We start from the raw sequence: 24173 nt of genomic DNA, 5'->3' as shown, positions 1-24173 counted from the left end.
CAGACTATACTACAAAACTACAGTAATCAAGACAGTATGGTACTGGCACAAAAACAGAAATATAGATCAATGGAACACGATAGAAAGCCCAGAGATAAACCCACGCACATATGGTCACCTTATCTTTGATAAAGGAGCCAAGAATATACAGTGGAAAAAAGACAGCCTCTTCAATAAGTGGTGCTGGGAAAACTGGACAGCTACATTTAAAAGAATGAAATTAGAACACTCCGTAACACCATACACGAAAATAAACTCCAAATGGATTAAAGACCTAAATGTAAGGCCAGGCACTATAAAACTCTTAGAGGAAAACACAGACAGAACACTCTATGGCATAAATCACAGCAAGATCCTTTTTGACCCAGCTCCTAGAGAAATGGAAATAAAACAAAAACAAATGGGACCTAATGAAACTTAAAAGCTTTTGCACAGCAAAGGAAACCATAAACAAGACAAAAAGACAACCCTTAGAATGGGATAAAATATTTGCAAACGAAGCAACTGACAAAGGATTAATCTCCAAAATATACAAGCAGCTCATGCAGCTCAATAACCAAAAATGGGCAGAAGACCTAAATAGACATTACTGCAAAGAAGATATACAGATTGCCAACAAACACATGAAAGGATGCTCAACATCACTAATCATTAGAGAAGTGCAAATCAAAACTACAATGAGGTATCACCTCACACCGGTCAGAATGGCCATCATCAAAAAATCTACAAACAATAAATTTTGGAGAGGGTGTGGAGGAAGGGGAACCCTCTTGTACTGTTGGTGGGAATGTGAATTGATACAGCCACTATGGAAAACAGTATGGAGGTTCCTTAAAAAACTAAAAATAGAACTATCATATGACCCAGCAATCCCACTCCTGGGCATATACCCTGAGAAAACCATAATTCAAAAAGAGTCATGTACCACGATGTTCACTGCAGCGCTATTTACAGTAGCCAGGACATGGAAGCAACCTAAGTGTCCATCAACAGATGAATGGATAAAGATGTGGCACCTATATACAATGGAATATTACTCAGCCATAAAAAGAAACGAAATTGAGTTATTTTTAGTGAAGTGGATGGACCCAGAGTCTGTCATACAGAGTGAAGTAAGAAAGAGAAAAACAAACACCGTATGCTAACATATATATATGGGATCTAAAAAAAAAAAAAAAAAAAGGTTCTGAAGAACCTAGGGGTAGGACAGGAATAAAGATGTAGATGTAGATGAAAGACTTGAGGACATAGGGAGGGGGAAGGGTAAGCTGGGACAAAGTGAGAGAGTGGTAGTATATATATGGACATATATACACTACCAAATGTAGAACAGATAGCTAGTGTGAAGCAGTCACATAGCACAGGGAGATCAGCTCGGTGCTTTGTGACCACCTAGAGGGGTGGGATAGGGAGAGTAGGAGGGAGACGTAAGAGGGAGGGGATATGGGGATATATGTATACGTAGAGCTGATTCACTTTGTCATACAGCAGAAACTAACACAACATTGTAAAGCAATTATAATGCAATAAAGATGTTAAAAAAAATTAAAAAAAAGATTTTCACCTCTAGGTGTCCAGTAAACCTAAACTATTCTGTAATAATTTTGCCTAATTCAAATCAGCCACCTGCCTGGAAAAGCCCACCCTAAACCATTTGAGTTCAGATTGCAAGATCCTATAAATAGCCTACTTCTACTTCCTACTTCTGAGATACTGCAAAGGGATTCTTACTGCAGCAAGTTCTGATACATTTAGCTTTGCTTTATTAACAGTTGTCTGATGACACTGTGGGGGGTTATGCATCTCCATGCACCAACCATCCCTTCACCCCCAAAACACCTACTGTACAACTAACTTCCTTCTTAAAACATTACTTTTTAAGAAACGATTTATTTATTTTGGCTGCGTTGGGTCTTCATTGCTATGCACGGGCTTTCTCTAGTTGCGTTGAGTGGGGGCTACTCTTCGTTGTGGTGCACAGGCTTCTCATTGTGGTGGCTTCTCTTGTTGCAGAGCACGGGCTCTAGGTCCACGGGCTTCAGTAGTTGTGGCTCACAGGCTCTACAGTGCAGGCTCAGTAGTTGTGACGCATGGGCTTAGTTGCTCCGCGGCATGTGGGATCTTCCTGGACCAGGGCTCGAACTCATGTCCCCTGCATTGGCAGGCAGATTTTTAACCACTGTGCCACCAGGGAAGTCCCTAAAACATTACTTTTAATATATTGTTCTATAGCTTAAAAATTTTAATAGTAAAACTATATACACACACACACACAGACGCTCATAAATTATCTTCAATCTCAAAAACACTGTTAAGTAAAACTATATATATTACAGATATATACTCTGTAATTTTTTTCTTAAATTTTTAAGCACAGGCAAATTAATCTACGGCAATGGAAATCAGAACAGTGGCATCCTATGAGGGAGTGGGGTGTAAATGGAAGCAGGCCTGAAGAAACCCACGGGGGGATACCAATAGTCTATATTTTGATTGTTACAGGAATACATCCATGTATGAAAGCTTATCAAGTTGTACATTTAAGATCTGTATATTACATTGTACACTTTACTTCCATAAAAAATTTGTAAAAGTCAATTTTAAAACTTGTGGTTATGGACGAGATGGAGTGGATGTACTTCTCCTCATTCCTCGTGCCAACTACTGCCCCAAACCCTGGATGTTACTTACATATAAAACAAACATAAGAAGACTCTGAAAGGTAGGGAGAAGAACACATACAGGATAGGGACCTCAGGAACCAAAGAACAATACAAGTTCCTTGGGGTTTCTTTGTACTTCTTACGTCCTGGAGTGGATGATACTGGAGAAGCCGGGAAGCCAGAAACATTAATGGCCCAGACAGAACAAAAGCCTGCTCCTTCTAGCTAAAAAAAAAACCCAACAACCAGGAAAGGGGCAGCCTCACAGTGCAAAATCATTTAGACAGACATTCTCATGCCATGTCACACCACTCTTTCTGCACAACCTCCCATGATTTCCTACTGCTCTTATGATTAAGAACAAATTACCACAAGGCTTTTAAGGTCCTTCATGATACAGCACCAAGGTATCTTTATAGGCTCAGTTCTCAACATTCACAGACACTAATCACATCAAATTACTTTCTCTTCTCTGAATAAGGCATATGGCCTTTGTTCACTCTGTCCTCTCTATCCTGAATAGATTTTCCACTTGTCCTTTAACTGATAAAATTTTATTTTTCCTACAATACTCAGCCTGAGGGGAAAGGTCTGTCATTCCTTCTCACTCTCTGCTCACATATCACTTTTCCTTTATCATGATTATAGCTCTTGTCACACTGTATACGAAATGGACTCTATATTTTCCTGCATCCTTGACTAAATTGTGAAACTCGAGAATGCGAGAATTAAGCCCAGAATATTGTTACAATGCCAGAGCAACAGAGAGTGAAAAGCACACAGAAGTTATTTGTTGAACTGAACTGAAATGATTGAAATGTAAATATTTCTGTGGTATCACATGATAACTTCAATTTTTTCTGACTCAGTGCCACTGGTTTCCTAGACTTCGAGTTTATTTGGATCTGAGTGGATTTGGATACTTAAAATACCGTCACGTAGGCTTACTGCTGTCACTGCAATCTTGTCCTTTTTTTTGATCTCAGGAACATGCAAAGGACAAGGTATTCGATTTCTACAACTGATAATGGATTCTGTTAAATTGTACACTATAAGTAGATTGTGATGTAGAATGCCCTTTATGCTGACCCAAATCCTGCTTATAAAGAATGAGCTGGGATGATCTTTTATATGGGCTTTGTTGTTTGTGTAACTCTTGCTTCTATGCTATTTGTTGCAAGGACAACCATTTGGTAAAGAAAAAACAAAAAACAAACACCCATTTTATAAGTTCTATTTCTCCTCTAAGTGCTTTATAAAACACAGAATTAGCTTTTCCTACTGCCTTAGTTACTAATAGAAAGACTATACTCTGAAAACCGCACTAAATCTAACAAGCCACAAAGTATTCCAGTGATGTGTCACACTAGTCCCAGAGAGGGAAAAAAGCCATGCATTATCACTATCTAAAATTCATTAGAAAATCCAACCTTAATTAATAAGGAAGTAAGTTTTATTCTGAATTTAATCTTCTTTCTGGAGTAAGTAGCACTAAGTATTTTCTCTGCAGTATTTTTTCCAGCTTTACTGAGATATTAATTGACATATAACATTGTATAAGTTTTAAGATGTTCAACCTGTTGATTTGATACACTTATACTGCAAAATGATTAACACTATAGCATTAGCTAATAACTCCATCACATCACATAATTACCATTTCTTCTCTGTGGTGAGAACATTTAAGATCTACTTTCTTCGCAATATTTAGTTATATAATACGGTATTGTTAAGTATGTTCATTTCACTCTGCTGTAAATGATATCCCCAGGATATAAGATATTCTTATAAGGTAGACATATAAGATACATACTTTATAACTGAAAGTTTATAACCTTTGACCAGTATCTCTGTATTTCTCCCACCTTCAACCCCTGGTAACCACCACTCTACTCTGTTTCTCTAGGTTTGGCTTTTTTAGATTCCACATATATGTTATACCATACTGTATTTGTCTTTATCTGTCTGGCTTACTGCACTAAGCATTGTACCCTCAAGGTTAATTCAAGTTTTCAAAAGTGGCAGGATGTTCTCATGGCGGAATACTATTCCATTTTATATATATACATATGTATATCACATTTTATTTATTCATTCATCCACTGACATACATGCAGGTTGTTTCCCTATCTAGGCTTTTGCAGATGTATACCCAGAAGTGAAGTTGCTGGATCATATGGTAGTTCTGCTTTTCATTCTTTGAGGAAACCCCATACTGTTTTCCATAGTGGCTGCACCAATTTACATCCCCACCGAAAGTACACAAGGATGCCTTTTTCTCCACATACCTCGCCAAAAACTTATCTCTTTTATTTCTGATGATAGCTATTCTGACAGGTGTGAGGTAATACCTCATCGTGGTTTTGATTTGCATTCCCCTGATGAGTAGTGATACTGAGCCATCTCTTCACGTACCTTTAGGTCATTTGTATGCCTTCTTTGGAAAAATGTCTATATTCAGTTCCTCTGCTCATTTTTTAATCAGGTTGTTTATGTTTTTGCTGTTAAGTTGTATGAATTCTTTATACATTTTGGATATTAACCCCTTATTGGATATAGAATTTGCAAATATTTTTCCCATTCTGTAGGTCGTCTTTCCATTTTGTTGATGATTTCTTTTGCTGTGCAGAAACTCTTTAGTTTGATGTAGTCCCACTTACTCTGCTTTTGTTTCTTGTGATTTTGGTATTACATCCAGAAAATCATTGCAAAGATCATTGTCAAGGATCTTTTTCCCAGTGTTTATTCTAGGAGTTTTATGGTTTCAGGCCTTAGGTTTAAGTCTTTAATCTGCTTCGTTTAATTTTTGTGAGTGGTGTAAGAAAGGGGTCCAATTTCATTTTTCTGCCTGTGCTTATCTAGTTTTTCCAACACCATTTATTGAAGAGAATATCCATTCCCCTCTGAGTATTCTTGGGTCCCTTGTCAAATATTAGCTGATCGTATTTTCAGGGTTTTATTTATGGGCTCTCAAATTCTATTCTATTGATCTATGTGTCTGTTTTTATGCCAGTATCATACTGGCATAAAATTACTATAGCTTTGTAGTATAGTTTGAAATCAGGAAGTGTGATGTCTCCTGTTTTGTTCTCCTTTCTCAGAATTGCTTTGGCTATTCAGGGTCTTTCACAGTTCCACATAAATTTTAGGATTTTTCTATTTTGTGAAAAATGCCATTGGAATTTTAAAAGGTATTGCATTGACTCTATAGATGGCTTTGGATAGTATGGACATTATAATATTAATTCTTCTGGTCCATGGCCATGGAATATCTATTTCTTATGCTTTCTTCAATTTCTTTCATCAACGTCTTCAGTTTTCAGTATACAGTGTATATAAATCTTTCATTTCTTTGGTTAAATTTATTCACAAAGTTTTTTGATAGTATTGTTAATAGGATTGTTTTCTTTCTTTCTCAGATATTTTATTGTGAATATATAGAAATGCAACTGATTTTTATATGTTGATTTTCTATCCTGCAGTTATACTGAATTTGTTTATTAGTTATAACAGTTTTTTTGGCAGAGTCATTAGTATTTTCTATACACTTTCTATACATTTTCATACCATTGACAAAGAGTTTTACTTCCTCCTTTCTGATTTGGATGCTTTTATATTTCCCTTTCTTGACTGATTACTGGCTAGGCCTTCCAGTACTACACTGAACAGGAGTGATGAGAGTGGGCACCCTCATCTTGCTCCTGATCTTAGAGAAAAAGCTTTGAATATCTCACTGTTGAGTACGATACTGGTTATTAGTCATATGGGACCTTTTCCAGGTTTTTTCCTGTTATTAATAGTTTCACAGCACTGTAGTCAGAAAAGATACTTGGTATGATTTCAGTATTCTTAAGTTTGCAAAGACTAGTTTTCTGACGTATCATATGGTCTCTCCTGGAGAATGTTCCATGTGTGCTTGACAAGAATGTGTATCCTACTGCTGTTGGATGGAATGTTCTATATATGTCTGTTAGGTCCATTTGGTATAATGTATGGCTCAAGCCCAATGTCCCCTTCTTGATTTTCTGTCTGGATGATCTATCCACTGTTGAAAGTGGGGTACTGAAGTCCCCTACTATTACTGTACTTTTGTCTACTTCTTCCTTCAGATCTGTTTACTAATATACTGCTTCAAATATTAGTAAACTTAATGATCCCCTTTATCATTATATTGATATAAAGACCTTCTTGTCTCGTTACTGTTTTTGGCTTAAAGTCTGTTTTGTCTGATATAACTACCCCTGTTCTCTTTTGCTTTCTAATTTCATGCTATACCTTTTCTCCATCCCTTCATGTTTAGCCTGTGTCCTTAAAGCTAAAGTGCATCTTTTGTAGGCTGCATATAGTTGGTGTTTTATTTTAACCATGCAGCCACTCTATGTTTTTTGATTATTCAATACATTTATATTAAAAGTAATTATTGATAGGTAAGGACTCACTAATGTCATCTTCCTGTTTTCTGGCTGTTTTGTTTTTTCTTTGTTCTTTTCTTTGTCTTGCTGCCTTCCTTTGTGAATTGATGGTTTTCCATAATGATATGCTTTGATTCCCTTCTCTTTATCTTTTGTAAATCTAATGTAGGTTTTTGCTTCCTGGTTACCATGAGGCTTATATAAAACATTTTATATATATATATAATTATATATATATATATATGTCCATTTTACACTGATGACAATTTTACTTTGATCACATACAAAAACTCTAATCTTTTACTCTCCCTTTTGTTTTTGATGTCACATTTACATCTTTTTATATTATTTATACATTAACAAATTGTTAAAGCTATAGCTATTTTTAATACTCTTGTCCTTTAACCTTTATACTAGAGTTAAGTATCTAACACATCACCATATTACAGTGTGATTCTGAATCTGACTATATGTTTTCTTTTACCAATGTGTTGTACATTTTCATATGTTTTCATGTTACTAATTAGTGTTCTTTTGGCGAAGCTTGATGAACTCCTCTCAGTATTTCTGTAAGGTAGGTCTAGGGATGATCAATGCCCTGAATTGTTTATTAGGAAAAGTCTTTATCTTGCCTTCATTTATGAAAAACAACTTTGGTGGGTAAAGTATTCTTGGTTGGCAGTTTCTTTCTTGTGCACTTTGCATATGTCACTCTTTTTTCTCCTGGACTGCAAGGTCTTTGCTGACAAATCTCTGATAGTCTTCTGGGGCTTACCATGTATAAGAAAATTTTTTTCTTACTACTTTTAAAATTCTTTGTCTCTGATTTCAGATAGTTTTGTTACAATGCATCTTAGAGAAGATCTTTTAAATTGAAATTTTGGGTTTACCTGTTAGCTACAGAACTTGGAAGTCCAAGTATCTTCCTGTATTTGGGAAGTTCTAAGCCATTCTTTTTTTTTTTTTTGGCCACACTGCGTGGCTTGTGAGAACTTAGTTCCCCAACCAGGGAACCTGAACCTGGACCCTCAGCAGTGAAAGCATGCAGTTGTAACCACTGGACTGCCAGGGAATTCCCTATTATTTCTTTAAATAAGCTTTCTATCCCTTTCTTCTCCTTCTGGGACTTCAATGATGCATACATCATTTCTCTTCATGGTGTTCCCTCAGTCCCATAAGTTCTTTATTCCTTTTCATTCTTTTTTCTTTTTGTTCCTCTGACTTGATAATTAAAATTGATGTGTCTTCTAGCTCACTGATTCTTCTGTTTGGTCAAGTCTACATTTGAAGCTCTCTACTGAATTCTTCAGCATTGTATTCTTCAGCTCCAACATTTCTGTTTGGTTCTACTTAATGTTTTCTATCTCATTGTTGAACTTCTCATTTTGTTCTTGTATCATTTTCCTGGTATTGTTAAATTATCTGTGTTCTCTTATAGCTCTTTGAGCATCTTTAGAGCAATTATTCTGAATTCTTTGTTGGCAATTGCTGGATCTCTATTTCTCTGGGGCCAGTTACAGAGGTTTACTGTATTCTTTGGTGGGGCCATGTTTCCCTGATTCTTTGTGATCCCTGTAGACTTACAAAGGTGTCTAAGTATTTTAAGAAGCAGTCACTCTTCCAGGCTTTATGAACTAACTTTGATAAGGGAAGCTTTTCACCTGTGGGTGGGGCATAATAGAGCATGCTGTCATCCTGGGTCTAGTGGTCCAGACCACCAGGTGCGGGGCATGTGGTGGCACCAGGTATGCATGTGTGCGTGCACGTGTGTGTGTGTCTGTGGTGGGACTCAGGCATAATACCGCTTCTGCTCAGGTTGCCGGACATGGAGGTTGGGGTTAGCAGGGAATCTAGGCTTGCATCTTGCCTCACAGAGCCTTGAACTAACTGCCACCGTGGCTCCCAGGTTCCTGTGAAGGTGGGGAGGGACTCAGACGGCTGGTGTCTTACACTTGTGCAGATGCAGAGGACTGTGATGGCTGCTGGTGCAGTTCTGGGGCTACAGCAGGGGTGGGGAGGAACTCACGTGGCTAGTGTCAGCAAACATAAATACCTGTGGAGTGAAACATGGCAAAATTTGATGGGGGTCCCTGGTGGCTGTGCTGGCCATTGGCTTCATCAGTGGCAAAATCTGCTGAGCCTGTCCTCAGAGCAGGCCTCTGCGAAATGCAATTATTAGCACTGCATTTGTGCTAATAATAGTCCCTGCTTGTCCTCCTTGATCCTAGTTGGCTCTGTAAGTCTCAGCTTTGTTGGTGTGGGTGGTGTGAAGCTGAAGTTGCACAGGGCCCCAAAAGGATGAAGAAGCTGTTTGCTCACCCCACTCTTCCTTTTTAGGCAAGGGGAATTCTTTCTAGCTAGGAAGTTCCTTCCTGGTGCTGAACACTGCCAGCATGGGGGTGGGATGATGCAGGCAAAACAAAGCTGTTTTCCTTCTCTTCTCATGAGATTATTTGCAGGTGTTTTGTTCCACTGTGTTGCTAAAACTTTCTAAGTGGACTTTCTAGGTTTTTATTTGTGGATAGCAGTCCAATAATTGATTTTTATGAGGTGCATGGGGGACTGGGAGCCTAGGATCTCCTATGTTGCCATTAGCACTTTTAAGTCATTAGTTATCTCAGATCATATTATCCCTATTAATGCTAGATTTTATGATAGACTTTGATTACTGACAGCTGGAGACTTAAACACCAAACAACTTGGATTTTTTTTAATAGCATTAATGAAATAGAAAAAATAAGGGAGCTATGAAGGTTTGAAACTTTCCAGAACCATGGTGAACGTAGGAAGTGTTTGGAAAAAAATACAAAGAAAAAAATTTCTCTAAGATGAGGATGTCTTGGGACTTCCCTGGCCGTCCAGTGGTTAAGACTTTGCCTTCCAATGCAGGGGGTGTGGGTTCGATCCCTGGTCGGGGAGCTAAGATCCCACATGTCTCATGGCCGAAAAACCAAAAACATAAAACAGAAGCAATACCGTAACAAATTCAATAAAGACTTTAAAAATGGTCCACATCAAAAAAAAAATTAAAATGAGAATGTCTTTAGTAATGACTTAATAATCAGTAATGAAGTATAGATTATAACTCGGTGAGGAGTTATTATAATTAAATGATTGCTAGTTATATTTACAGTGTCTTTTAATAAACCTGTTTTTAAAAATACGTTGAAGATGATCCATGCTTTCAGAACTTAATATATTAACCAATAAGCAAATTTATTGGTTATTACAGGAATCATGGTTTCTAGTCAACAAAGCTAAAATATAAACAATATAAGAATATCATGAAGACATAACATGACGACAGATTCTTGTGAGACTTGATGTAGGACACAATAATTTTGTTTCTTGGCAGAAATAAAACGTGGCTTTTCAGAGTAATTGCTTCTTTGGGAGAGAATTAAGGCAGCTTTGCATTATTAACACAGCAGCTCTGCTAGTACATCCATTATAAAATTCATTTTAGGCATGAGGCTTATTTAGAATATTATAAATTCAACAGTTTTTTTTTAATGTTACACTCAGGGATAAAATAAAAGATTAGATGTTATAGTAGAGGCAAGCAATATTTAAAAATCGTTTTAAAACATTTTATGGTATAGACTTTGTATTTCAATACACAGTTTGGGATAAACCCAAATCAGACAAGTCCAAACTTTTCAAATAGATTAAACTTTAGTAAGGTAAGAAATAAACAATTACAACCTGTGTAAGTAAATTATTAATAGACTACTAGATATAATTGTATAGCTAGAAATAATTTCATAAGTAATCATTTCTATACTGTAATATAGTCAGTGGTCTCCTAGTTAGTGAGTATAACAAAATTAATTTAAAGCACTTATTTTCTCCGATTAACCTAAGAACAAGCAAATAAAAAATAAAACAAAAACTTTGACACTTTATAAATAGCTAGGAGAACACACACAGCATTATTGGCCCAAATACAGAATAAAATGTACATAATCCATCAGGTTTGATCATTTTGTGTGTGTGTTCTTTGGCTAGTTTATTCATTCATTCATTCAACAAGTCTGTATAAGTCTTATAAAGAGAATTATACAGATAAGTAATATTCTAATTCTGTGGCCAAGGTAATTTCATTTTATTAGTGGAGATGATTATGCAAAAACTATATAAGACTGAGAAAAATGAATATGACAAATAACTACCATGGCCATTCAGAATTGCAGAACTTTATATTCATCCAGGAGCATAAAGAAATGACTTCATCCAAAAAAGCAGCACTTCTTTGGATGAGAGAGGAAGAGGGTTTTACAAGTATAGAAAAGGAGGAATGTCATTCCACAATTATAATACTTACAATAAAAGGAAATGTATTATGTGTGCATTGTTAACAAGAGTTAACAGAAAATAAAATACCTCTGACTCATTTTTCTACCTGAGTCCTATTCTAATACATCCTTTAGGCTATTTTATTATTTAGCTAAAATGACACCAAAAGTTTAATAATATTTAGGGGGAGGGAAGAAATGAGTAAGAGAGAATATACGGAAGGGGAGAGAGAAAGAGATCTACTGTTACTTCAAAATATTCAGCATGACTCCTCCAAGATAATGGGACATTTCTCCAATGCAGACCTATTGTTTCTTCCCCTTGAGGTTATTAATTATTCATAAACTATAGCATAATTTGGTCTACAGCATGACCAAATCACACTGTGGCTTTTTTTTTTTTTAATATAAGAGGGACACAGTATATTTGATTCTCTGTTTTGATAAATATATGTGACTCATATGATGTGGTGTTTAAGGCTTTATGGGGAAAAAAGGTTACTTAAATATACAGAAACACTAAAACTTATTTTAATGTAACCTAATATGTAAATTTTACACAAATTTTCTCATGGCTCCTAATCTTTATATCTAAAGGTGATGTGATAATATGAATATTGAAATAATTTTTGAATGCTAATTTCATCCAAGTTTATAAAAAACTTATTTAAATCATTGATTAGCATTTTAAAGAATCAAAATATAATGATGTTGGAAAATATGCAATGAATAAGAAATATTCTGAGTTACTGAAATTTACATGGTCTTATTTTGAAGTTGTGGAGATATACCTCTAAAATGCTTTTTTTCAAATTAGAATGTATATGCTTATTATGTTTAATATAATTGACTCAATTTTATTCATAGTATGAGAATAATTTCCTTGGTTTATAATGACCATAGGGGTCTATTTAGTCCATTATTCTTTCCAATGTACTAAATAATTTACCAAAATTGGAAAAAACTTAAATAATACAAACCAGTTAGCAAATAACTTATCCCTTTCTCTGTGGGCGGGTCAATTGTTCATGCCTTTGCTTTTTTACTATTTTTCTGAAATCACATTTATTCTGGATTCTCAGGATGTTTAACTGTATTAGATTAAGTTTGACGTCGTAAAACACATTCTCATTTTGTAGTTTTATAATCCCTTTGGGTATGTGCTTCAAGGTTTTAATTACAAAATACAAACAAAGCTCAGGAGGGAAACCACTGTTTTTCAGACATAGTTAACATTTTTGAAAGGCTGAAAATATAACTTGAGTTCTTATTTGCAAAGAAAGATTTATTCATCTATTCAGCTTTATTTTTATTTAATATCTGCCATGTGTGAAATGTTTTGATAGGTGGTAAGGATACAAATCACATGGTCCTTCTTAATTAATTGCCAGGGTTGTTTGTTAGTAGCTAAACAGTTGAAAAGGAAGTAAAGGAGCAGTTTGGGTTGGCTTCAGAAGGTGGTAAAGATCAGTGAGTTTAGGATCAAAAGTGCATACTGTGACGATGAAAGTGAAAACCAGGTGTAGAGAGGGCAGAGAGAAGCAGCAATAGATGCTAGAGATAAAGGCAAAGAGTCTTACCAATGGCCAACTAGACGCAAAAAATTTAAAAATCAAAAGAAATAAAAAGATAAGGCAAAGCTTCCCAAGAGAGAAGATGCAAGGTCACAGCAACAGAGCAACCATGGTACTGAGGCAAAATTTTAAAACAGCTCAGTTTCTAATACCACACAATGCAATAATAAGCAGAACTTTAATGACTGAGACTTCGGGCAAATCCAGATCATACTGCATCTCTCCACTAGTCTATCAGCTCCATGATACAGCTGTACTACTAGGGCAGATACAGTACCTGGTATTGAATGGGCTCTCAACAAACATTTATTGGATGGAAAAATAAAGGAATGAATAAATGAAAAGGCAGACTCTCAATTCCAAACTCTACCATAAATTTTTTGCATACCTTTACCAATTATTATTATCTTTCTGGGTTTTTTTGTTTAAAATTTTTCATTATATGTTGACATTCTCTTTGCTGGTGGTATGAAGATTATGATAAAACTCCTGAATATCCTAAATAAAATAATTGTATTTAGTTTAAATAAGCCTATACAATTTTCCACTTAGGACTAAAATATGTCCCTCAAAGAGCTAGTATATGCAAAATCCCTGAGGCATGAGAGTGTACAGCACTGGAGAAAGTGTAAGACTATTATGGCTACCTGAGACATAGAAAAAGTGCTACATTAACAATCAATTCTCGATTAAGCAGCATGCATTTTTGCAACAAAATGCTTTTTGCATGTGCATGTAGAACACAGCTCTTAGCTACATTCACAACTGAAGTATAATGCAGTGAAAAATTTTGGATTATATATGGTAAACCCATAGCAACCCTCAGGCAGCAGCTAAAAGCCAAATCTTAAAAGAAAAAAAAAAAAAGACAATATATTTATTTAGTTGGGAGTTATGATCTAAGCACAAGTTTATTTCACTGAATGCATCTCATTCAAGATTTTTTTTTAACGACAGAAAATGTCTTTATGTCCCATGTAATCATACAGTTACATAGATTCCCTTTAGCTACACAGTAATGACTGTTTTTGTGATGCCTTTCACGCTGTGAAGTAGACCATTAGTACTTGACTTGTGCCATTACATAGCAACTTAACAGTAACAAACAAACTTGCAAATCAGCATAGTAACATACTGCCTGCACTATTAATTTTCTTTACATTCTCTATATTCATTTACATTTAAGTTCAGTGTGGTGAAACTTACTCTGATAACATCTGTAGATCCTTGTAGACATGTGTTACTTCACAATTAATATGTGAAAATGTGAACAGTCACTGATATTACAAATACATATAATTTTTTAAAGCTAATAGCTAAGTAAAGACCCAACAACATACTCCACAGTCTTTTAAGCTTGTCTGATCCAATTAGCTCAGTTCAGAGAGAAAACTGAACTACTGAAGCTAGAATCAGAACTTCAGAGCTGACACAGGCCCACTATATATCAATTCTGTTGATGGCCACAAACTATGCACTACTCAAACCAGTGTTGATCCCAAGGTGACTGAGGAGTGGGGATGGGCAGCTGAGAGGACTGTAATGTAAACCCCTTCCCGAAAATACAATTCAAAACACAGGCCCCGTTGACAGAGCACCAGGAACAAACCTTCTATAAAGCAGCAAATAATCTGTTCACCTACATAAGAATTGTTAAAATGTACAACAGGATAAAACAATTTCTGATAGATATTCTTAAGTAAATATGTTTTTATAGTTTTCCCTACAGGATTATCTACAAGACAAATATGATATTGACTTAAAAAATTATTCACAATTGGTGAGACATTTTGACTACTTGTTGCTATTGTTTTCAGAGCGTGGTATCTTAAAAACACCAGTTGAAAAGTATGTTTCTTTATGATTTTTTTCCTCTGTTTTGGAATCTACTAACAAAGAATAAACTCTTAGCATATTATGAGAAGCTGTAGTAGACACATCTACAAGGGCACTGCCCGTGCACCAGCCTGACTTCCACCAGCAGCACCTGCATTTCTGTGCCTGGGTGGCTTTCCTGAACACCCGAAGTCCAGCAGTGCAGGGAAAGTAATGCCTTCCCCAGAGAAACAGCACTCAAAGAGTGACTGATGAGAGCTGGTATATAAATATCAATACCTTAGTTTCCCTCGCCACCTGGGTGGGAAAATCGCTGTATGTGTTCCACACCAGCTCCCAGAGATCCCCAAGCAGTATTAAGCTTCAGTGGCCCACAGCGCTCATGGGCTGGATACGGCATCCTTTTTGACTGCCTTCCCTTCCTGAACTCAGTTTCCCACTCCTTTCTCACGTTTGCCTCACCTCCAGCATGAGCTACTTTCACCTGAATTGTTGTCTTTGGGTCTGTTCTGGGAGGGACCCAAACTAAGACAGGAGTGTTTTCAACTTTTAAAAGCGCTTATACATCTATGATTATATTTTATCTCACAAACTACAAGGTAAGAAAAGCAGTATTAGTCCCTCTTTTCTTATATTAAATGAGTCTTAAGTAACTTCCACCCCCAGCGACACAACTGCTAAGAGGCAGAGCTTGGGAAGAACTCAAGCCCATTTTCTTCCCATCTGTTTCTCTGCCTGTACACTTCAGGACAAGGCATAAACATGACTCCGTGGGCCTAAGAGTCATTTTTACTCTCTCTTATGTAAACATCTCTTTTTAAGCATATATAAAATGTCCAAGATTAAATAGCGTTTACTAAGATGGATTAAAGCAAACAATTATACCCAAAACATTTTCATATCAGTTATATTTAGTGATGGCGTTCAATATATACAATCCTCCCAAACATTAAACCACAGGTCAGTGTGATCCGAAGCACTCACTGGTTGCTTCAATTAAAAAAAAAAATTTTTTTAAGAAAGTCATCCTTTGGGTATAAATGCTAGATGGGATGGCTTTCTTGTCTACAAAATATGTAAGACAACAAAATAATTATGTTTAAGATTCTCTGGAGCTTCTCGTTTCCGACACTGACGTTTGAGCCTGGTGCCTCCCTGCTGTGAGCAGTGCCCTCTGCACGGCAGCACGCCTAGCGGCGCCCCCGCTCCACCACTAGCTGCCGGCAGAGGGCAGGTGCCCCCACCGCCGTGACAACCAAAACCGTATCCAGAAACTACCACATGTCCTCTGGGGGTGCCGGGAGGAGGGGGGCGGGGAGCCAAATTCATCCCTCTTGGTATGATAGGCGTTTCACAGCCCAAACATCCCTTCACTACTTCATGAGACAGCCAGTCTATAAGGGCTACTTCATGAGACAGCCAGTGTATAAGGGCTACTTCATGGGACAGCCAGTGTATAAGGGCTACTTCATGAGACAGCCAGTCTATAAGGGCTACTTCATGAGACAGCCAGTCTATAAGGGCTACTTCATGAGACAGCCAGTCTATAAGGGCTACTTCATGAGACAGCCAGTCTATAAGGGCAGTAAGGGTCAATGTGGTGTTGGGACAGAAACCACTTATACCTACCTTGAAATTTTACAAATGAGGAAAAGTTGAAGTCCTGGTAACATTTACCTAACGTTATAGGGTTCCAAAGTTAGCAAGAGTGGAAGAAGTTAACAATGGGTGTGAAGCTTATGCTTCTGAAACATTACTTAATGCTGTTTCACAGAAAGGACCATGGCTTTTCACGTTTGGGGCCAACAAAGGAATCTGTTATCAGCTTGTCTTTCCCACTAGCAGCTCAATATAGCCCTGACAGCATGAGGCAGAACATGAAACCTCTGGTAAGATGAGAGGAGGACATGGGAAGTAAAACAATATTTCTGGGGAATAAGTAGAATAAACGTAAGCATACTGATGGCAACTTAAAGAGAACTCTGAGGAAGTTCATAAGCACAAAGAAACTATATGCCAGTGTCCATTTCAGTAAATTCAGATGTTAACAGAAGTTCTCACATGCTTTGCGATTTGGGTTTAATTAGCTTTACTTTGTAATTCTGTTGTTGGCTTTGCATTTTGATGAATCCCTATCAGTATTTAACAAGAAGGAAGGCAGAGGTGTATCATACCACCATCTTAACTCTGAAAATCTCGCTTCACTTCTGTTTCACTGTCATCTTTTTATAGCATCATCTTAGGAATGCACATAGACCCATCCCCTTGGTTAAACTGTGCGTATGTAGGTTTAAATCTATGGTATTTGCTTGATGCAAGAAAAGGCTAGTCAATTCTCAGTGGCCTTTTAAGCTCTCTGCGTATATTATGAATGACTAGCCTAGCTTTTAATGTTCTGCATCTCATACTTCTCCTAACTTTACAGCTTAATGCGGCAACATTCTCTTTAATCTCTTACCTATAGAGAGACAGTTTACTTAACTACATAGTGTGTTCTTTCTCCTTGACATGAAACTACAAGGGGTTGCATTTATTGATACCTATTTTTTATAATTTTCTAAATTTCCATAGTGAGCATTTATTAATTTTATGATCAGAAAGTAAACTTTAAAAGCAAAAGTTGAAAGAGGAAGTCAAAGTGTCATATTTCAAAGAATAATTAGAGGAACCAGATAATAGAAAAATACATTAGCCTGGAAGCTAATGACACATTCTAGGATTACACCTGGCCATGTGTATCTTTAAGCCTCTAGGGTCTTATTAGGCCTTAGTCATTTTATTTAAAAAGATTATGTCTGTCAAGGTTATGGAGGTTTCATGACATTTCACCCATATTTAATTAGTCAATCTCCCTGCAGAAAACAGTAGGTATCATTTCGGATTCATAGATTGCTCAGGGCCCTCAGACTTCTTAGAATTTCTGTCAAAAATTTAAAACAGATTTTAGCATCAACATCCAAACATTAACCACTGTTACTAACAATATTTATGTCTAAACTTTAAATATGTATTTTAAATACTTAGTCTAATTATTATCAACTTAGTCTTCGAATGACTCTCAATCATGTTACAAGATCCACCATTCTAATTCTGGCTTTTACTACTTGGACTATTATTTTTCCTCATTTGTAAAATACCTGCTCTCTGACCTCACAGTATTATGCTTAAAAGGTATAAAACTAGATGTTACAAAGCCAAATCCATTAAAAACTCCCATATACAGGTAAAACAGCAAATTAGGCAATTTAAAAAGTTTGACACTAAAGAACTCACCACCATCCAGAATTCTATTTAGAAACCAACTTCAGAAAAAGGGGGGGAGTGGGGGGGGAGAACAGCCCAACTATTTCTAGAAACCATATAGACCTTCATGGTACAATTTTAAAGTATTTACAAAGTTAAGTTCAGTTTAACATTGAAATAATTCTTCATAAACAGTTTTAATACAAATTTCTTAAGCCATCTAACATAAATAGTTGAAGCCAAACATATTTTAAAAATTAATTTAGAAAAAATGAACAAAAATTAGAATCCAATTAGCTGATATTTATGTGTAATAGCTAACTAAAAATAAGTCTTTAAAATGTAAGTGGTTATTCAATTATGTTACAAATATGAAAACCACAGTAAACTTACTGTTTCATATACCTTACTCCACTAAATGTGCATTGGTCATCAAGAATTAATGCCAAATTGTAAAATTCCTTTATAAATATTCATAAGATACTCACTTTGTCATTTTATTCCATACCACTGAAAGAGATAAATAGCCTAATTATAGTTATTCTCAAAAACACAAATCCTACATGGTAATTTCTTTTTGGAAATACAGGTTAAAATATGAAGAAATTACCAAGAAGGATAGTGCTAATTTTCAAGTTATATCTTGAAATTTAAACACATCTATTATAAAGAAAACCATTCACTATTATTCTTCTAATGGACAGTCATTGTTTAAAGTATAATTCTGTACCAGTAACCACTTGATTTTAAAAAGAAAAGTTAATCTTCTATTTTGTTCCAGTAATATGAAAACACATTATTATGCAAATCAGTTCATTAAAACAAAACTTAATTTTCTGTTTCAGTGTATGTTGACATTATGCATATTAAAAAGCAGGAAGGGAGGTTTTGCTAAAATATGTTAAAATGCAAAACAAGAAAAGAGCTATATACTAATGGGCAACATTCTCCTGCCCCTTTAACCTGCTTTTGTCTATACTGCTTAGTAAGTAACATCTTAGTAATTAACATCTCAGATCAGTCCAAAACCATATCCACATCTCTGGCCAAGAACACACTCAAGCAATTGATTGTGTAGCAAGAAGCTCCTATGTTTCCAAGACTTTCGTGATTTTTTTCCTTCAATCCTAATACTTGATTCAAATATAAGAAAAAATATTTTTTATAAAATATGAGGGTGAAGAGTTTGGGACAAAATTCATTTCTTTAAACAACTTGGTTACAGGTTTAAGTCTCATCATTTCTGTAACTTTTGATTAAGGTGCTGAAAAGCTAAAATACATACATTGAAAGCCAGATGCACGTATGAAGGAAAAGTTTTTTTCTTTTAAAAATATAGAAAATTCTGTTTTCTTAATGTGTTCCTCTGGGCCATCACAGTACCTTTTCCTAAGGGCCATGCCAATCTCTACCTACAAAATAGTAATACAACAATGTGGAGGGGGGGTGATAAAACATTTTCTAAATCAATAGAGAAAATTTCTTTCCAATCTAATCTAAACCTTAAGATAAATGTTCCTGTCACATTAAGGTTACTAACTGGTTTATGTGGAATTAACAGTGACATGTTGATCCTATTATCCTTCAGACTAGTGACAAAAAATAAATGGAAAGAATTAAGATAATACAATTCAAGAAACCAAAATCTCCTAGTGTGAGTCTTTATAATCATTTAATAAAACATTTATTGAGGACAAGCTGTATGTAAGTGTAAAGATGAAAAATAGCTTAAAAGAAACTCCCTATGTTAAGAATTTGACTAATACATGAAATATTAAAAAATTATTATAAAGGAATGCAGAGATACATAAATGGGCTAACTACATATTTATAAATGTGTAAAGGGAAGAAGAATTTCTAACGTAATTAAGGAATGCATTTCACAGGGATGGCAAATTAGGTGGTATTTGAAGGATGGGCATGATTTGATAGAAATTCCGGGAATGGAAGCAGCAAAATAAAGCATATATTTAGAGGACAAGGGACAGTACAAATACACTAACACTGAGTTTCTCTGCAAAGGAGTAGAGGTCTTAGGCTGAAAAGGAAAATTACAATGGGCAAGTAATGGAGAGCCACTTAGGATTTCCAATTTAACTGGTAACTCTGGTCCACACATATTAATATTATCACTATAGTCAAAGTATGCTTTAGGAATATTCACCTAGTGGCCTAAAATACTCATTTGTGAAGTCTAGTGCCTAGCATATATTCAGTGAGCAATAGATGGCATCCACGTTGTCACTGTTACTGTAATCAGTGCAAATTGTTTTGGAGCTTACTCCAGTAAACATGTGAGGGGATTAGAGTCTCATGATTTAGCAAAGTAATGGTTGAAATGGTAAGAAGATTACAGTGAGAATGAAGAGTGACAGTATACAACACTTTAAAATATGCCACTTTGGCCTAAGAATTATTTTAAGCTGAAGGCACTGAGAAGAAGCAGATACTAGAAAAGTTCTCTGCCTTCCCCAATCTGCCTAAAAGCAGGACATAAATTCACAACGGTGTCCCTCCTCCTTTCTCTACCAGCAAGGACATAGGTAGAGACAATCTACAGGTAGAGACAATCCCTGGAGACAACTTTAGATCCTTATCAATGGAGAAGGCAACCACGAACTTAAATCTGCACACTACACCTCACTTTTGCTTATCTTACTTTTCCTGGTCACTTCCACCACTGGCTTTCCCTCAATACCTTTCTTTCTGTCTGTAACTGAAGATGGCACTTAAGCCTGAGCTCTAAGCCACCTCTGAGAGTTATTCATTTTTCCCTATCTCCCATGTATACATGAGGTATACATGTTAATCAATTTGTTTTTCTCTTGTTATTCTGTCTTTTGTTACAGGGGCCCCAGCCAAAGACTCAGAACAGTAGAGGGAAAATTATATTTTCTTCCCCTACATAAGCTAAAACATTTCACAAGAATGTTGATGAATTTTTCATATACTTTAACAAATGTATTTAAGCAAATAATAAAAAGCAATGCTTAATATGTTTATTTGCCTAAGGAATATTATAAGAATATTAAAAGACAGTAATAAAAATTTTATCAATTTCCAAAATTTACACTTTTAAGTATCATTAACACAATAGTGATCAAATCTTTGTGTCAGCCCCTCTTTATGAAATAGGAACATATCAGGGACCAAAGTGGATAAAAAGCCATGCTGTCAAGTGCTTATACCCTACTGGGGTCCTGGCAAAAGACAAACAAAAGTAACACAAAATAAGTAAATTATATAACGTGTTATAAGTGCTATGGAGAAAAAATTTAAAAGGAAAGGAAGACAGTGAGTATGGGTATTGGGGAGGAGGATGAGAGAAAAGGACTACACTTTTAAATAGGATGGTTAGGAAGACTTGAAGATAAGGGGACAATTCATTGCTTGATAATTACTTCCAATTATTTTTTCTGTAAAATTAATTTTGAATATTAGACATTCAAATCACTTTTCTAAGTAGTGACAGATTTAAAAAATACATAGTACACATAACAAAAGACATGTCTGATTTACTACAGCAGCTGATTATCCAGAGTCTAACTTTGACTCCATATTCTTGACACCTATAGAAGAAATCTGAAAATGTTGACAAAAGTATGAGACCAAAATGGTTATTATATAGTATCAGTGACTGTAACTTAGCAACCAGCCCTTAAAATCTAATTGAGCCATCAGGGTACATACAATAAGTAAAGTGAATTATACCCCTATATTACAGTTCCACAAAGAAGTTCAAAGAAAGTCACAAACAATTTAGGAAGAAGAAATAACTTGTTAGCTTTTTTAATATGAAAGATATTTGAAGTACTGTAAGCAATGAAGAACAAACCTCATAAGCTTACATTATACATTTATATTTATAGAGAAATTATAACATGATTTGCCATGGGATAACTTTATTCCATTCAGAGCCACAATTTTCAGAAATTAAGAATTTATTACCATTTTAGGTATGATTCTGGTACTGTGGTTACGATTTTCTAAGAAAACCTCATCTTTTAGAGATACCTACTGAAATATTTATGTTTGAAATGAAATGATATTGGGCAGTTATTTCAAAAGAATCCAAAAGCGGTAAAGAGAACTGGGTGGGAGAATAGATGAAACAAGCTTGGTTATGAACTGGTAATTAAGTTTGGTGACGAGTGCACGAGGGGTGTCATTATATTCTTCCCTCAAAATCTGTATAAAGAAAAAGCTAGAGAAAAAAAGCACATTTTAAAACAGTAATCTTCACCAACCTAATGCTAAGCCTCAAAGACAGTATTCTGCAAAGTTGATCTATGACAATATTTCCCACCCACCAAAAGGAAAGGGAAGGCAGCAAAACAGTAGCAGTTACTAATGTAAACTTTGCTACTGATTTAACTATACACCAATTTCACTTTCAATTTTCTGGCAAACAGTTCCTGGCATCCTAATACCATGACTTCAGGGTTCTTAATGATCTTCTGAACTGAATTAAATTTATCATTGCTGGGACACTGGCTACAAACTGTTCCTATTTCCTCTTTTGGCATTACATATTATTGCCATAGCAGTCTACAAAGTTGAAAAAATAATTTATGTGTGTATATTTGATAAGCAGGTACACTGACTGAATTTTTTTTTTAATCCACGCTAAAGCAGTCCTCACCCTAAAAAAATATATATATGCGCATGTTGTGTATATGTACATGGTGAAGGTAGTAAATGAGAAGAGAAAGAACATATATTTAGATTTACAAATAGAATCCTTTCTTACTAAATGCTAAACTTAATTTCGGATTCCTATGTAAACAGGATTAAAGTTCATAATACTGATGCATAGAACATGCACTTACCACCTGTCCATTGTGCGGGTTTTTATGAGCATATGGTGGTCCACGGATATGATTCCACATCTGGCCAGAAGTCATAGCAAAGACTATACACTGAAAAAACAGGGTACAATATTACAACATGTAAACTGAAAAATAAGAGAATACTGCATTCTTTACAAAAAAAAGGGTCCTGAAACTGTCTTTCAAATATCATGTAACAGCTCATCCATTAAGATCATTTTCATTTACTAACTATGGGACCTTCAGTAAGTTACTCTTCTTCTGCTTCTCAGATTTGATATCTATAAACTGGGGATACCAAGTATGCTGATGACATACGTTAATGATTAAATTGGGTAACATATGTAAAGCATCTGGCATGGTGACTGATAATCTGATATGTCCTAACTAGAGCTAGTCAAAAGTATAGGTAAAATATGATGTTTTAGATATAGCCAGGAATAATTCACAGAAGCCATATTCCTGCTGGATCTAGCAAAAAAGGCTGCATTTGGAAAACTAATCTTAAAGATCCGAGACATTAAAGAGGTGGTGGGGGAGGAAAGAGTATGAACCAGAAGTCACAGTCAATCACTATAACTTATATGTAAGCATGTTTTGTTTAAATCATACATGCTTAAATTTACAAACATGGACATCTTTAGACTGAAATATGTCTTCAGGTTAAAACACTTGCTACTGTCTCAGAACTTGCCCAGCTCACTCTTTATTTGAACTGCCCACCTCTGGTAGGCAAATTCAAGGTCAGAATGAGCAATGTGTGACCGGGGATCTAAACATACAAGATTTGCACAATTTTTAAAGGAGAAAAGAGGATAGAAAAGGGGAAAAGTAGGATGAGGCAAATTAATGGAGGATTTTTAAACCCAGAGAATAAATCTGAACTCTGTTTCATAACTTCTTGGGAACCACAATATTTCAAAAGAAAATAAAAATGATATAACAGGATTATAGAGATTAATCTGAATCCTTTCCACACTTTCTTGAGAATAACTCTGAAATAAACTGAAACCTCTTAAAAGTCAGATTTGACTTGTATATAGATTTTGCCTAGATTGAGATATTTCCTGAAAGTCAAGATTTTACAAAATATTTGCACTTTAAACTTAGAAGGTACATTAGAATTTAGGCCTGAAGTGAAACAGAGAATGATGCACCACCTAAAAAGTCATTTAAAAATGTGAAATTGTTACGTGAGAAAAATAAATTGTATATCTAATTTATAGGAGTATCGTGTCAGTGATTTAGAGAATATATTAAAGTTGATTATTATGTAGATAGATTATAATATAGTAGTGTGAAAGGCAGAGTATATTTTAAA

The 24173-nt window shown here is 35.5% G+C and overlaps 1 protein-coding gene across 8 annotated transcripts in view; it reads right to left on the bottom strand.

Moving 5' to 3' along the window:
• TUSC3 (tumor suppressor candidate 3) overlaps positions 1-24173 on the bottom strand; it is a 184192-nt gene that overhangs the window by 54395 nt on the left and 105624 nt on the right. For 7 of the 8 annotated variants that reach the window (XR_014239093.1, XR_014239094.1, XM_082375040.1 and 4 more), the window contains exon 6: positions 22853-22942. Coding sequence is in view for 6 of the 8 variants with exons in the window: in XM_082375040.1 (XP_082231166.1) it covers positions 22853-22942 (90 nt within the window). In the remaining 2 variants the exon portion in view is untranslated. Of the gene's footprint in view, positions 1-22042; positions 22228-22852; positions 22943-24173 lie in introns of those variants that run through there. The other variant, XM_082375043.1, reaches the window with a different exon arrangement.

The sequence above is a fragment of the Balaenoptera borealis genome (genome assembly GCF_965194805.1).
Source record: "Balaenoptera borealis genome assembly, chromosome: 21".
NCBI classification, from domain to species: Eukaryota; Metazoa; Chordata; class Mammalia; order Artiodactyla; family Balaenopteridae; genus Balaenoptera; species Balaenoptera borealis.
This window is presented reverse-complemented; position numbering and strand designations above follow the sequence as displayed.